Source organism: Dryobates pubescens, chromosome 2, assembly GCF_014839835.1.
Source record: "Dryobates pubescens isolate bDryPub1 chromosome 2, bDryPub1.pri, whole genome shotgun sequence".
NCBI lineage: Eukaryota > Metazoa > Chordata > Aves > Piciformes > Picidae > Dryobates > Dryobates pubescens.
Genome location: NC_071613.1, coordinates 29,749,753 through 29,765,538, shown reverse-complemented (window position 1 = coordinate 29,765,538; position 15,786 = coordinate 29,749,753). Strand labels below are relative to the sequence as shown.

The following is a 15,786-nucleotide window of genomic DNA, read 5'->3' as shown; positions in this document are numbered from 1 at the left end:
AACTATATTGATCAATGAATAAAAACAAGTACTTTGCAAATGGAAGGCTAGGTGACAAAGAGAAAATTCTACCAAGAAAGTTTGATTAGTAGTGCAAAGACAGAGGGAGTTACAGACTAGTCATGTGTGTGCTTTTACATAAAATATAATTTCAACATAATGTAACCTGTTACTAGTATATAAGACCACAATATCAGGTTAGAGTAAAAGTCCATCTGTCCCAGTATCTTATGTCAAATCATAGCCATAAGTAGATGCTAACAGAAGAGAAGGAATAAAGCAAGCATTTATTCTGTTTTCCACCAATACTTTCCCACTCCCCACCAATTTTCGTTTGGAGTGCCCTGAACTGTCTGCGGTTTCTACATATTTAACAACACCCAAATGAGGCCTTCTATTGCCACAAAATATTTTAATATTAATAATATCCTTTGGCACTAAGTTTTGCAGTTCTCTTAACTGCTGCTTCATTATCCCTTTTGGTTTGAGCCAAGTTTTTCATAGCCTTATTAGATATTTCTTATCACAGAATGTTAGGGGTTGGAAGGGACTTCAAAAGCTCATCTAGTCTAGCCCCCTGCCAGAGCAGGCTCACCTAAGAGTAGGTCACATGGGAATGCATCCAGGTGGGTTTTGAATATTTCCAGAGAAGGAGACTCCATAACCTCTTTGGGTAGCCTGTTCCAGTGTTCTGTCACCCTCACAGCGAAAAAGTTTTTCCTTATGTTCACATGGAACTTCCTGTGCTCCAGCTTGCCCGCATTGCCCCTTGTCCTATCACTGGGCATCACTGAGAAGAGCCTGGCTCCATCCTCCCAACACTTGCCCTTCACATACTTATAAATATTAATGAGGTCATCCCTCAGTCTCCTCTTCTCCAGGCTAAAGAGACTCAGCTCCCTCAGCCTTTCCTCATAAGGCAAATGTTCTACTTGCTTAATCATCTTTATGGCTCTATGCTAGACTCTTTCAAGCATTCCCTGTCCTTCTTGAACTAGACACAATATTCCAGATGTGGTCTCACAAGGGCAAAGTAGACAGGAAGGAGAACCTCTCACAGCCTACTAGCTACACCCTTTCTAATACGCCCCAGCATGCCATTGGCCCTCTTGGCCACAAGAGTACATTGCTGGCTCATGGTCATCCTGTTGTCCAGCAAGACCCCCAGGGCCTTTTCCCCAGAGCTGCTTTCCATCAGCCTGCAGCGCATGGTACATGGGGTTGTTATTTCCCAGATGCAAGACTCAATACTTGTTTCATTCAATTTCTCCCCGTCCAACTCTCCAGCCTGCCCAGGTCTTGCTGAACAGCAGCACAGCCTTCAGGTGTGTCAGCCGCCTCCCAGTTTTGTGTCATCAGCAACTCTGCTGACATTGCACTCTGTTCCCTCATCCAGGTCACTGATGAATATATTGAATAGTACTGGACCCAGTACCAACCCCTATGGGACTCCACTAGATACAGGCCTCCAACCAGACTCTGTCTCGTTGACTGTGGGAATGCCAGTTACGAGCGGTGTGAGCAATCTGGCAGCACAGGCCTAAGAGCCTGACATGGTGGTAGGCCATGCTCAGCATAAGTGCAGAGCCAGCTACCAGTATGCCAAAACCGTGCTGTGCTTGCAGCACTGTAACTAAAACAAGACGCTGGTAGCTAGAAACATAGTAAGTTATCTCAGGACAACAGGACATGCACCTGCATCAACAAACCTCACGTGTCATCCATAGTTGGACCAATAATCTACAATAGTGTGATGTGTGGTCACTCATAGGGGACCAACGAGTCCATGCCAACAAGGCATACCAAGGTTATATAAATTGTAGCAGTTTCCTTACTATGCACTTCTTCTTCTTTTTCTGCCTGTCCTGTCTCCTCTCCTTCCATGCTTTACTGTGCCATGCTTTCACCATAGGCCTGAGCCACAGGCCTGCAATACTGGAACAATAAAGGATCAGTACCGATCATATTGGTCAGCCGTATTGATTCCAAGAACCTCCGTCGTCGCCATATCTGGCTAAAGTTGACTACAACTCTCTTAATTTCTTTCCTTCCACCAGTTCACAATCCACCTTACTATCCGATCATCAAGACCACACTTCCTCAGTTTAGCTGCAAGGATGCTGTGGGAGATGGTGTCAAATGCTTTACTCAGATCAAGATAAAATGCCATTGCCATCTACTCTCTCCAGGCCTATCTCAACTGCTTCTCTTTCAGACCCAAGAGTACTGGCCTAGTCTGTCACTCTCATCTAGGAGCCATTCTTCATCTTTAATCATTTTCACCCCCTGAACTTTCTCCAGTCACACATTGCCTTTGTTGAGAATGCCAAAACTGCACACAAGATTCAAGATGTGGTTAAACAACCATTGGTTTATAGAGCATACAAACATCTGGTTTAATATCTACTTAGGTTTTTATGATTCCTAACATAATAATCCTAACAACTGTTAAAGTGACAGGTGACATTTTCCACATAATAAACCTATGATTATATACATTACAATGGTCTAGCTACAGCTCCGGATCTTGATCCCAAGGTGACATTCAAATGAGACATCAATACATTACACTGTGCTTAATTATATTAACTCCTGGATTCACTGTCCCCTTGTCTCATCAAATCTGTAAAATGGCCATATCTCAGAGGCTGTGCTGTAGGACATAATCAACAATCTCAAAATGCTTTTCCACTTCTATTTTAACAGTTGCCAAACAAATTCAGCACACATGCTTTTCTTTGTATATCCCATGCCACTTCATCATTTTCCATACTTCTGCCAGACCACACTGTTAATACACCAAAGGCACCATGAACTTTTCAGGAAGCTTTCACTCCATAAAATAGAACAAAAACCCAAAACATGAGAAAAACAAAGATAAATACTTAAGAAGAGCTTTCTTTCTACTGTAAATTCATTTCATTATTCTGGTCCTGCATACAAACTAATATTGCTACACTCTTAAACTTGCAACTTCAAAAAGCAGTAGATGTTTTAAGCAAGACAAACAAGTATACCTCTATGAATTACATTGTAAGTTCAGTATTGAATTCTCTGTGTGCTCCCCAAATGGTTTCCATAAAAAAAGTGAGATCTAGCAACAAAATTTCAAAACTGCCACCTGCTTGGTTCCATCATATTTTAAATAATTAACTACTAAACCACAAACTACTAATAGTTATCAGGTACTCTATTCTTCTACTAAGTGTTGTTTTCTGAAGCAATCTGAGTAATTATTACTCCTCCATCACAAAAGATATATGGAACAGAAAAGGATTTGGGGGATATTCTTAGTTTAATCACAGCCTTATTTAATGAGTGTGCTGAAGGCTGAATTCAAGTGACCAATAAATATTTGCATGAAATATTATTTTTCCTTTAACAAAAATAATACCAATAGACATCTATGTATCATTTTCTCCTGATTATCATAACATACAAATATGTTTAGGTTTACCCTGGAATGTGCCAACTGCAGAATTCACTAAATGAAGCCACAAACCCATTCAGAGTTTGATATTGACATGAGTTATCACCATCTATAGCCATCTAGCAGTGCATTATTCACTGGTGCTATGATAATTTTGATCCTTAACTAATTACCTCACCCCCAGTTACACTACGTAGATGTGACAGAGAAGGCCTTTGGGAAGTCCAAAACCATCCAAGTATGAAATCTTTCAGTACCTTCCTGACAGTGCTGTTTGATGAGTCTTCAAAAGGCCCTGCAACAAACAGTGTTCCAGGGAGAGGACTTTGACAGGAGCAATCTTATTCTGAACCATCTTCAGAACAGTCAACAGATCAGCCAGCCAAAGATGTGCTGTATTCACACTGAAATCCAGCAAGTTTTGAAATATTTCCTATTTACTTTTAGCAATTTATTTACAAGAATTTTCACTTCAGCTACAATAGCACAGGGCTTTTGTAAAAAGCCATTTTCTTGCAACATTATTTTAAAATGAAAATGTTTATTCTATTTCTACTATACTATAGTAAAGCAATACAGGGAAAAATACAAAGACTATTTTTAAACATCTATCAAATAAGAGGTTTTAACAGAACAATGAACATTTAAGCACTCAGAACAGAATCTGCAAAATATTGTTAGATTTTAGTCATAAGCATTTAATGTTGTTGCCCTTAATTTCTATGTCAAATTTTGTTTTCCCAAGACTGTCTGCACTGTGTAAAGATCTGTTTCCAGGATACGTATAATTGTGCAGTACATAACATCTGTTGCTTTGCATTTTCTGAGCTCCACAAAACATACCTCTCTATATTCGCTTGAGTGTATGGACTGACAGAAGAGATATATTGTCACAGTTCAAATAAACCGACTACAGCAACAACTCTGCACTGAAAAGCATTTAAGTAACTACCATCTTGCATAGCCTGAACAGACAAAAGCCAGGAAATTTAGAGTTCGGCACTGAATTCTGTTCATGGACTGACGGTTTGTTTAAAACTGCAACACACAGGCAAGAAACAGCCACCTGCTAGATGAGAGAACTGTGAGGTAAATCAAGTTACATTTTTTGCTAGAAATGTAATATATTCCTGTATCTACAACTAAATAAGAAGCCAGGGAAGGAAGTTGCAGCAGATCTATTCTTTCATCAAATCCCTTTCAGAAAGGCTACCACACATCAAGGCTCACATGAAAATTCAGACCTACGCCTTTTCCGAATTACAACAACAAAAACCACATCACTCTTTCCTGCAGAACACCACCACTTAACAGTTTGATCATAAAATGTGAAGTGCTACAAAAATTATTTCTATGCTCAACTAGAGTGCACAAATAGAAAATATCAAAGTCTCCACCTCTTTATTGTAATTGCACAAAATCCAGTTACCCAGAGAGTATCTACATGTGAAAAAGATTATAATACATCTTGGTATTCATCCAAGAGGTGGAGTTTCCAACATGCTAAAAACCCACTTCTAGCTGTATTTACAGGGTCATGACTTCCCTGCCAGTTGCAGTGTCACATGCACAACTGAATTTCAGTTGTGTTTGCATTTTTACTTATTTAGCTACACTTGAAGATATGATCCTAACCTGGTATCACTGTCCAAAGAACTGTACTTCAACTAAAGGAGAAAGGGCTCCTAAATAGCAAGAAGGGAATTCCGAAACTTCTTCCCTAGTGAAATAGTTTGAGAAATACCACCTTTAAACTTAATCTGCAGACACAATCTGCAGACACAAGTACTTTTGAGACCACCTAACCAACTGGAAGCAGGAATTTCTAGTCACATATTTTAATTCAGCAGTTTAAATAGGGATGAATCATTAAATGGTATTTTGAAAGATTCTTTTATTAACTATATGGTTGCATTCGACTCTGTAGTATGCCAGAGAATGGTGAAACACAATTAACTCAAAAAAATGACAGTTAATATCCATGAGACAAGAATCAATTTAGACAAGGATCTTAGTATAATGCAATTCTATAGCAGTCTCACAACGAAATGACTAAAAGGTCAAATTTTGAAAGGAAACAGCAGATACCACCACAAAACTAGCAGATGTTCCTAAAGGATCATCTGTACAAAAACATAAGCATATGTGAGAGAAATCCAACACTATCACAAAATCAGTTGGTGTCTAACATAATAGCAGTTCCTTATGGCAATATGGTAATACACGTATCAGATACTCAACACATTATGGTTTTTTGTCTGCACATACTGTTACAACATAAGTCATAAAAAACCCAGGATCACTGATTTCCTTGGAAGGAAAACATTAGTTCCACAACTCACTAATGTTAAGGCATACAACTCACTTTTTCAGGGTTTTGTTGTCAGGTTTTCAGCCATTTAACTTTTTCATAAACTGTCTAAGAAGAATAAAAATATTTTTTACAGTACTATTTGTATTGAAGTAAAAACTTCCTTCTAAAGCCAGTGCATAGTACAGTAGGATATATCTAAATGAACCAACTAATAAAAACTACCTGTTTCTTTGGGTTTTGCATAATTGCAACAACATCTATTATTTACTTGCTGCTTTGTAACATACATAGTTCACAAATAAGATACCTACAATGACAGAAAAACTGTTTATCTAACTTCTATTTTGACTCCAAGAAGAGCAGATGACAGATTTTCCTGCTTCATTTTTATTTTGTAGCTGTGAAATAAAGATAGAAATGCCTTAATCTGAGCATGTGCTTTTCCAAGACACAAAATAAGAAAATCAAAAGAACCTAATACTTTGAATTCCAACCTTTTTATTATCATAAACAGTTAAAGTTATGGAAGCACACTTACAAGGATTTACCACAGTAGAAGGCCCCATTAGGCACCATGATCCCCACAATCATCCCACATAAGGTGCTAGAGAAACACATTCCACACACAGTTCAAGGAAAGAAACAGCTGCAGATAAAAAACAAGTAGGAAGTAGTGTCAGACTGCTGAGCAGCCAAGCTATTCGTCGGGATCTGTATTTATTTCCTGTAGGCATTACCTAAAAAGGAAAAAAAAAATCAGGAGGATTTCAGGATTTTGGACAGTTACAGAGCACTGCTGCTAAATAGAAAGGATTGTCTGAAAGAAACCATGCATTTTTTAATAAATTAAACCTGAGTATCAAGATGAATTGGCAACACTTGATGGAACAGAAAAGACATAAAGCTTCACAGTAGAGGGATACAAATTCAGGGATAATAGGGTAAAATGACAACCAAGAAAAGATTACACCAGAATGTAGAATACAACAGAGAAGAAAAATAAAATAAAATAGTGTTGCTCAAAGGCTGAAGAGGACAAATCAGAAACTGAAATACGAGATTTATGCTTAGATAAGGGGTTTGCCTGCATACCTGTTTTAAAAATGTTAAAAGAATATTCATTTACACTGAGGTAGGGACTCAGCCCTATAGCACTATCACAAACATTAAAACAGCACTAGCATGGACATCAAAGATTGGTTAGTATATCAACATTTTTAAATTTACACTACTGAATTCTTTCCACCGTGGTATATCAGCAAGATTATCAATTTACTCATGTACACTTTTGCACAGAAAACAGTCAAGAGTTGGCAATTCTTCTATGAACAGGAATATTACAGAAGTTTGATGACATTTATATTTTAATGACCCCTCTTTACCTCACCACCTTATTACATCGCTTCTGCCTTTCCAGGGATTTCCCTACCCTGTATTATACAAATTTCATGTGCTATAGCACCACCCTGTATAACTTCCCATCTGCTCAGCAACAGCTTCAGTTTCCCCTCCATTCGCCAGTATCCCTCTCCATAGTGCCCACAAATCGCTCCCACACCCATATGGCACTTCACCAAAACCCTTACACTCTCTTAATATATCGTCTCACTCCCACCACACTGTTCTTGATTGCTCCTTGATTCCAACCTATCTTTTTTTGTTTGGCCTGCTCTGCAGCCAAAAAACAGCATCAGCTACGTCTGGCTTGTTACTAGTGTGCCAAATGCCTGGTGATGCATAGTACACTGAGCACCCAGCCAGCCACCATTCCTCACTCAACAAGCAGGCATAGGAGATGAATAAAGCAGACCATCACCTTATCCCTACTAACAGTGTATGGCAAGAACTAATTACTACATAGTGCAACAAGAGAAACAAAGAAAAAGAAAGCAAGGGGTGGGGTGAAGAAAGGGAAAATAAATCACCTTTAGGTAAGTTTGAAACTTGCTGTTTTACGGTCTACAACAGCTTTAAGATAACACAAACCACAACATCACCAATAGAAATAGTTTTGCATTTAAAAGACCACAAAGAAGAGAAATTACTTAGTATGAAAGCTAAATAAATCCTGTTATTTCAGATTCATGTAGCATCTCAATCTAAGTCACTAACACTTGCATAACGTAACATGTATGTAAACCCAAACACACACAAACACAATTTGCAAGATCTAGCATAGAAGCTTATTTTCTGGAACAAAGACTTAGATACCTTTTGTATATACAAAAGCCACTGTTAGATGCCCAGGGTATGTAAATCCCTTTCAACATAAGCAGAGAGGCTCATAAACATGCAAAATGCAGGAAAAAACACCCAAAAGCATGAAATAATGTAAATTGTGCCACAAAAGCATAGCCACAGCCTGATCCGCTGAAAAAGGACAAAATACACACCGAGAATTAAGGCATCTCTGTAAGTCACCTGAAAGAAAGAACAAATTCAAGATGCCTTTAATTAGTAAACACCATTTCCTTAAATATTTTTTTAACAAGAAGTTATAAATTAATAAATTTTTTCACAGCTTCATGCAGCATTTATCTAAATTACATTAGTTTTATGAACTTTGTTGAAAAAGATTTAAAAGTGTCTTACAAGTTCCCCACGGGATTCTTTAAAACTGGATGCTTTCCTCCTTCCATTTACAGCTTAAAGCCACACATTAATGTCACACATGCACATCTCTCTCTCAATTACACTTCATATTATTTTTATGTCTCTTCCTTAAAAATAGTTTTCCTGTACGGACAATAAGCCACTTGAAGAAATTGTATTCTCTACATGTCAGAAGTAGAATCAAAAGCTTTGAATTCAATCAATGTGGAACTTCAGTAATTCGCATTTTGTAGCAGCCAGTTCCCATTTCCATTATTCCTGACTGACCGATAGACTGACAGATGTCTTACTTTAGAGATCCCAAACAGACTATTGGTATCTATTTCAGCCACATCTGTTCCTAAATAGCCTTGGCAGCAGGCCACTATGCACTCGGAATTAATTTTAAGTCCTTTAATGCTAACTCTTTCACTGTTAAAAATACACCAGTGATTTTTTCCTTATTGCTGTACTTATGTAAAACATTTATAATTTGATATTTTAGATTAATATCAACAAGAACCACGGTATATTTATGTATAAGAATAGCATACTTAAACACATAAAATCTTTTCACTTCATTATGAAAATATATATTCAGTAATACATTAACTTCTGTATTGCTTCAGAGATCTTACTTCCTTAGCTTAGAATATTGTGTTCAATTGACTGTATTAAAAACAGCAAGTTTTTTCCAAATCATTATTACTATCCACATACTCAGTCCAGCCTACACACTGCCAGTCTGAAGGAACAATTTCATAAACCCTTCAGTCAAGTACACTATACACACAAATAACCAGTTTTTAATAAGGATCAAAAGACTCTGGGCTTCACATACCAGTAAAACATTGAGCTAATGCTAGTTTTCTTCCATTTGCTACCTGACAGAAATCTGCTGGAAACCTGCAATTATTGTAAATTGGAAAATTCTGTGTCAATCTTCTAAAAGATGATGAAAGCTATAAAGAAATATTAGGATTGAATTTCTGATCAACAGCAAAAGCAAGACATAAGAATAGCAGCATAAAGAAGATTGAACTGACAGTAGTTGTACGAAACTGCTCTAAAACACAAAGGGCTCTCACATCCATTGCTGCTAATCATTTAATAATTTTTTTTAATTTTTCCACATCAAAAACAAATTCCACTCTAAGCATTTGTCCTTAAACATAAATAACTCTTTTCTTCCATCATTCAGTCATTCTTATCTTCTGGAAAGATCTAAATATTACATATAATATGAATATCTGTACTTCAGTTAGCTTCTTCCGCTATGGTTTTGAAGGAGCATCCAAAATGAGCAGCTCTACAGTTTGGGGCTGAATTATTAATGCAGAGAGAGAAGTCCTGGGTTTTTTTCTTAATTTCTGTCATATTTATAGCATAGGAAAGTCACACAGAATGAAGCTAGAGGTGGAAAAAAAACAAAACAAAACAAAACAAAAAACCCAAACCAACCAAACAAAAAAGAAAATTTAAAAAAAAAAAAAAAAACAAACAAAAAAAAACAAACCAACAAGTAACTAGTGCCTTTGAGCTCTACTTCTCATCACAATGCCCACTGCATTGTTTAAAGCAAGAAACTAGCTGAGAGTCAGAGGGTATCTGGTGCCAGTGAGAAAAGGCTCAGCCAAGTTGCACACCCAGACTGTAAAACTGCAGCGTTTCAGAGAGGCTGGCCAAGCCATACCTCGCACTGCCTACATCCCCACTTGGACGCATTCACTCTCAGGCTGCACATTCAGGTGCCTGCTCAGACCTTATTGTGCCCAAAGCTTTAAAGAGAACATGCAAAATTCATAATAGGTCATGCTTATTTGAGAGGGGAGAAGAGGTTGGGGGGGGGGGCTCACTATAACATCTCAGAGGTCTCTTCCAACCCCTACCATTCTGTGATCTCAAAAGTAAACAACAAAGCAAACCATCAAAAATCCTCAGCAAGCATAGATAGCCAAAAACCTCTAGGAGGCAGAAGCTGCAGAAATCAGAGAGAGCAAAGAAGGAAGTCTGCCTGATAATCATGCTGCCAAAAGCTGCACAGAAAGAGTGCAGTGAGGCAGAACTACGCATACATGTGTGTGACGTGATCAAGCCCAGGCACAGCAGATGTTACCTGCTTGGGTACTTTAAGCTGGAGCTTTGAGTTCTATTTATAAACTGAAGGAGCCAAAGCTGCACAACTTATTACATATATGACCATGTGATGGGAACCACAAAACTGCAGAATTTAGCAAGACAGGAATACTTTTGGGGAACTATTGAGGATGGGAGATTAGGGAACAGGGGAGAATGACTACTTTTCAATTCTCTGACTTGATAGACTGAATTGACTGCCATAGAAAAAAGGTCTTTTCCTACAACAGGAAGATTTACTACATACAAGTCAAAGCAGTTGATATTCATCATCACTGGCAAAGTGCAAAGACCTGACCTAAAGCAAATTATGTTACAAAGCTTTTGTTTTGGAGAAAGTATGCTTAAGCCAAATCCCAGTGGAACAGATTTGTCCAGACAGCCATTGATAGTCTCATGTACCTACTGACAGCCTGGCCCAAGCACTGCACTACTGTACTTTGGTTACATGAACAAGACCATAACACAGCCACCTCCTTACAGCACCAGTACAGATCCCACACTTGCAACTGCTACTGAGATCTAAGAATATGGGAGAGAAGAAGCATTCAAGCTCCAAGATCTGTATTTGACTTCTAGAAGTACAGAGATAAAACCATTCTGACCTACTGTATCTGAGATGGAAGGAAAAGCACACAGGACTTTTGCTGAATTCATCCCTTTGAGGGCAACAAGCCCTACACAGTGATGCTTTCAGCTTCTGCTCAGCTCATCTGCAGTCACAAGCAGGCCCACATAGAGCCGAGCTGGCCCAAAGAATGGAGTCACAAGTATTCTGAATGCTGCTCAGGTAGACCGTTGTATTCCCATCACAACATAGCCAGAAGGATAGAAGAGTCTCAGAATCAACCTAATAGTTTTCCTTTATAGGTTATTTCATTTACAAAGAGAGCTTGGAACAGCCACAAATGACATTGTGATGGCATGTATACCAACAGAGGAAGTGAAAATCCTGTTATCTTCTGTCAAGTACAGGACATTTAAAAATTTGGAAATCATAAAGTAAAAACTTAAAGCCTAGCACAAACTTCAGGAAAAACACAGCATTTTGAAGACACCAAATTGCCTTTTTCACTGGAGTAAAGTAGGACATTAAGAGCTTCTCGGAAACCAAAATATTCAGAAGCCAAATGCTCCCTTGTCAGAACAAAGAAATATGGCATATATTTAAGAAATGTGCTGTAAAAGCCCAAATCCTGATATAACTGACACTGATTTGCCAGTGCTGTTTTCTGTAAGACTCATGAAGTTCTGCCATCTGCAATATGCCTGATTTTAAGCATTCCGTACTTTATTACCTTGCAGTAACTAAGACAAAAGAAGCTCCCAGTGTCTGCAGTGAGTAAGGAAGAAAAGGTCTTACAAAAAGTCACAACTTAAGGGGTAGATTTTTCCTTTAAAATAACACTTTTCTTTTTTTTTAAAATCTACAATATATTTACATTCCTGGAAGCATGGAGCAATAGATACTGAAATTAATTCTTCCTGACAGTACCTTAAAATCCTTTACTGATGACAATTAAAAGACAATTCTGGACCCTAGTTCCTGATATATGGCAATTCAAGCTATATTAAAGTAGCCAGAACATAAAGTGTCCATCAAATTAGAGCACTGCGCAAGGAACTAAATAATTAGTACATCATAATTAACCAACATATTTCAGATCCCATAATCAGAGATCTGCAGTTAAGCCCCAAAGAGAGGAAGAGGGGCTACGGTATTATGTAACAGCACCACTAAGGCACCCAGACTGGCTCTACAGGAGGAACTGCCCACACAGTGTAGCTGTCATCAGAACTCAACGGGCCTGCTGAAAAGTAGGTACTGAAGTCTAAGCAAAACACTGCATTAACACATCACTCTTGAGCCTCCACGGCACACCGACTGCTTTGAGAACAGCTAATTACCATGGTATATGTAAGAAACTCTGTTTCTCTGATTTGGTTGGATCTTACTTACATGAAGCTCTAAGTTCTGTCCAAAATACTACTAAAATAAGATCTGGTATTTTGGGCCTGCACAAGCTAACTATGCCATACCAGAAGGCAACTATGCTGTCTGAAAACTCTGCATTCCTGAACGCAACAGATTTCCTCCTCCACATAAGCGCTGGGAGGTCACTGCAATAAACAAGCACTTTTAAGAGTGTGCATGCTGTTTTGAAAGCAAGTTTGTTTTCACAGTTTCTAGGAGAAAAAATAAAACAAAAAATATTTGGGTAAGTTTAAGGAGCATTGCTTTTTTTCTGTAACTTTTTTGTGTTGTTTCACTTATCAAATCCTTTTTAACAGCATGTTGCTGTATCAGAGCAAGGACAACCTCCCACAGAATCCTCATCGCAAAACTCTTGCACATCTCACAAAACCATACCCACCTACATCGGCTTTAGCTCGTGTATCCATGAGAGTAAGCTGAGAAAAGCTGATGCAGCAGAAAAAAAATCAAATTATCTTACTGTTCTGACTGGGTTTTAAAAGCCCTAAACCCACCACCTTTTACATTTTGTCCCTTTTTTATCACCCACAAGAAGGAAAGGGTCTCACCAGGAAAAGCTATTCATTGCATTATGATTTTTTTTTTTTCTTTTTAATCACCAGGGATTCACTCTGAGGGAAGAGGCGTGCCTGACACTGCTGACTTTAACCAGTTTACTGTAATTCCATTTTAAGGCGACTCTTCCCGTAGAGGCCCGAGCCACAGTTCACCTTTCCCTGCAGCTCGTCCCAGCCCGGGTCCCGCCGCCCGCTCCCGGAACTGGCCTGGGCTGAGCCCGGACCCTACGGCGGACACCCCCTGCCCTGCCCCGTCCCACCTGTGGGGCTCTCGGGCAGGATGGGGCTCCAGCGGAGCCGCCGGGCGCTCAGCACCACGTCGCAGCTCCTCTTGCTGATCTCGAAGATGCCCCTGAGGAGCGGCTCCTCACCCGCCTCGGCCGGCGAAGTCGCCGCCAGTGGGGCCACTCTCCGTTGCCTCTCCGCCACCGCACCCTCCGAGCAGCGAGAGCGAGAGGCGCCAGTGGCCATCGCCTGCGAGCGCGGCTTCCACGGGGGGCGGCCGCCGGCCAGCCGCTCAGGCCAGGCCCGTCTCTGCTTGCGAAGAACAGGGGCCACAGCGCCCAGCATGGCGGTGCGACACCGGCCGTTCGCCGCGTCCCGGCTGCTGCCAAGGCAGCGCCCGCCCCGCCCCGCGGGCGGGGCCGCGGCCGCCCTAGGGTCGGCGCGGCGGCGCCCGCTCGGGGCAGCGAGTCTCGTCCTCCCGGTGGACGGTGAGCAGCGATCAAGCTGTTCGGGCCCGGGATGTTCTTGCGGAGCGGGAGCCCTTCGCTGACAACATCAGGGCAGGACATCGCCAAGAAGTGGGCCCAGTGCAGGCTGGCACCGCTGCTGCCGCCTGCTGAGCCTCTCCCTGCTGCCCACTGCGCTAGGTACCGGCCCAAACTTGGGCCCCTGCATTGGATTTAGTGCTTTATACGGCCACTGCGAGAAGGGCTAAAAGGCACGCTGGCTCTTCTCCTGTGTTACTCTGACTTCCCCAGAGAGAGCAATGAGGGAGTGTGATAATGAAAAAGAATTCCTGCAGTTAGAAGAGTCCAATGTCTCTTCTCCCTTTCTGTCATCACTGATAGTGCTGTCTTACTCAGTTTAGGAATACTATGACACAAAGTTACAACAGTTCTTTCATACTGAAAACCTCTTTCGCAAGTTGTACATGTGGTTTAGCCTTAAGAGAAATATCATGCTGAGATTCATGCTGCAAAACACTTATTACCACGATTGTACACATGATTGTACACACCATAATAACTGAGGAATACAATATCTCAGAATCTGTTATAAACCATACGTTACATTCTGTATCAAGTAGGCCAATGCAGAAAGTATACACAGAAGACTGCACAGTGATCCCTCACCCTCAAAACTTAAATGCAGGTTAGGAAACCCACTTCTTTACTACCACTCTGTAAATAATGGATTTTGCTGTTTGAAGGTATGACAGCCTTACTCAGAGGGGTTGTAAGATTCACTGTCAACAATCACATTAGAGCTCCAGCCTAAATTCCAACTCATGAGTCCACAAGTGCTTTATAGTATAATGTCCTGGTGTCATGAAATGGCCTTTTTCAAAGGAGCAGTTTAGTAATTCTATCTTCGGTATTTATAGTAACAAAAATACACAATATCCCTCTGAGAAATAAAGCAATAAATTTAAGGTGTTGCCTATTGCAGATTGGTAGAAATAACACCTCAAATGGCATGTCAAATTATCAATTACTCTACCTATAATGTTTAGCTCTAGAAGAAAGGCTGGTGCAGGTAAGGAAATCTGATTGCCTGCAATCAAACCAGACAAAAGTCCAAGAAATTATACACAATTTCATAGCTGTTAAACTGCCTTCCTTAATAGTTCCATAAACTGCTATTTAGGTAGCTGAGGACGGTCTTAAACCACATTTTTAAAGCCACCATGATACAGATTTTTATACTTGTTTCCAAATATTACTTTGCCACATTTGAAGAATGATGTGAGCATTTGTTAAATAGGCAACCTGTAAGCCATTATCAATTTGCATCAAGCCATTGATACAGTTTTCACTGAAATGTAGCCCACACCATTTCACCTTTTTGAATCATATCAGGACCGTGTAAAGTTTCTGCTTGCTTAAAGCTGCTAGTATCTATAGTCAAGTTCTGACTTTGTGTCAATATTTGTTGTCCCTTATATCTACTTTGTTGGGATATAAATATCTTGACTTCGAAGTAATCAAATAAATCAAAATGCAAATAATTGAAATAGTGTAAACTGTGGAAGTTTTATGCAAAATGTTGTGGGTTTTTTTCCCCAAATATAACCAAGTGACAAGGCAGGAAAAACTGCTAGTCAATCAATGTGTTTGCATTGATGTCATTCAAAAGGAAAGCTAAATCAGTAACTAGAAAATAAAGCACAACATGAAACTGGATATAGTTGAATCTATTTTGAGGCTGTGTGCCCTGTTTGTTTCTGAGACCATTTATTAGTCTGTGCCACCTATATTATATATCATCCCTAGATAATTTCTCATAAGGTACAGGAAAGAATAAGCTGTTGACTGTCTTAGAATCATAAAAAAACAGTATTTTCAGTTTCATCAGTGGAAGTCTATTACAGTTACTAAGAGACATATAATACCCTTCAGCTGATGTCATTAAAACTTTTAACACCCTTTTATTGACATTATTTGAAAAGCGTATTAAATCACAAACTGTCAATATACTAAAATGTAGTAGATAAAAACCATAAAATAGTAAGAAAACTTCTATAGTAGCAAAAACT

The 15,786-nt window shown here is 39.6% G+C and overlaps 1 protein-coding gene across 2 annotated transcripts in view; it reads right to left on the bottom strand.

Moving 5' to 3' along the window:
• Positions 1-13,651, bottom strand: part of CERKL (ceramide kinase like) — a 55,424-nt gene extending 41,773 nt beyond the window's left edge. For both annotated transcript variants that reach the window (XM_054173903.1, XM_054173910.1), the window contains exon 1: positions 13,286-13,651. In XM_054173903.1, coding sequence (XP_054029878.1) covers positions 13,286-13,595 — 310 coding nt within the window. In that variant the 5' untranslated portion in view covers positions 13,596-13,651. The remainder of the gene's footprint in view (positions 1-13,285) is intronic.
• Between the last annotated feature and the right edge of the window lie 2,135 nt (positions 13,652-15,786).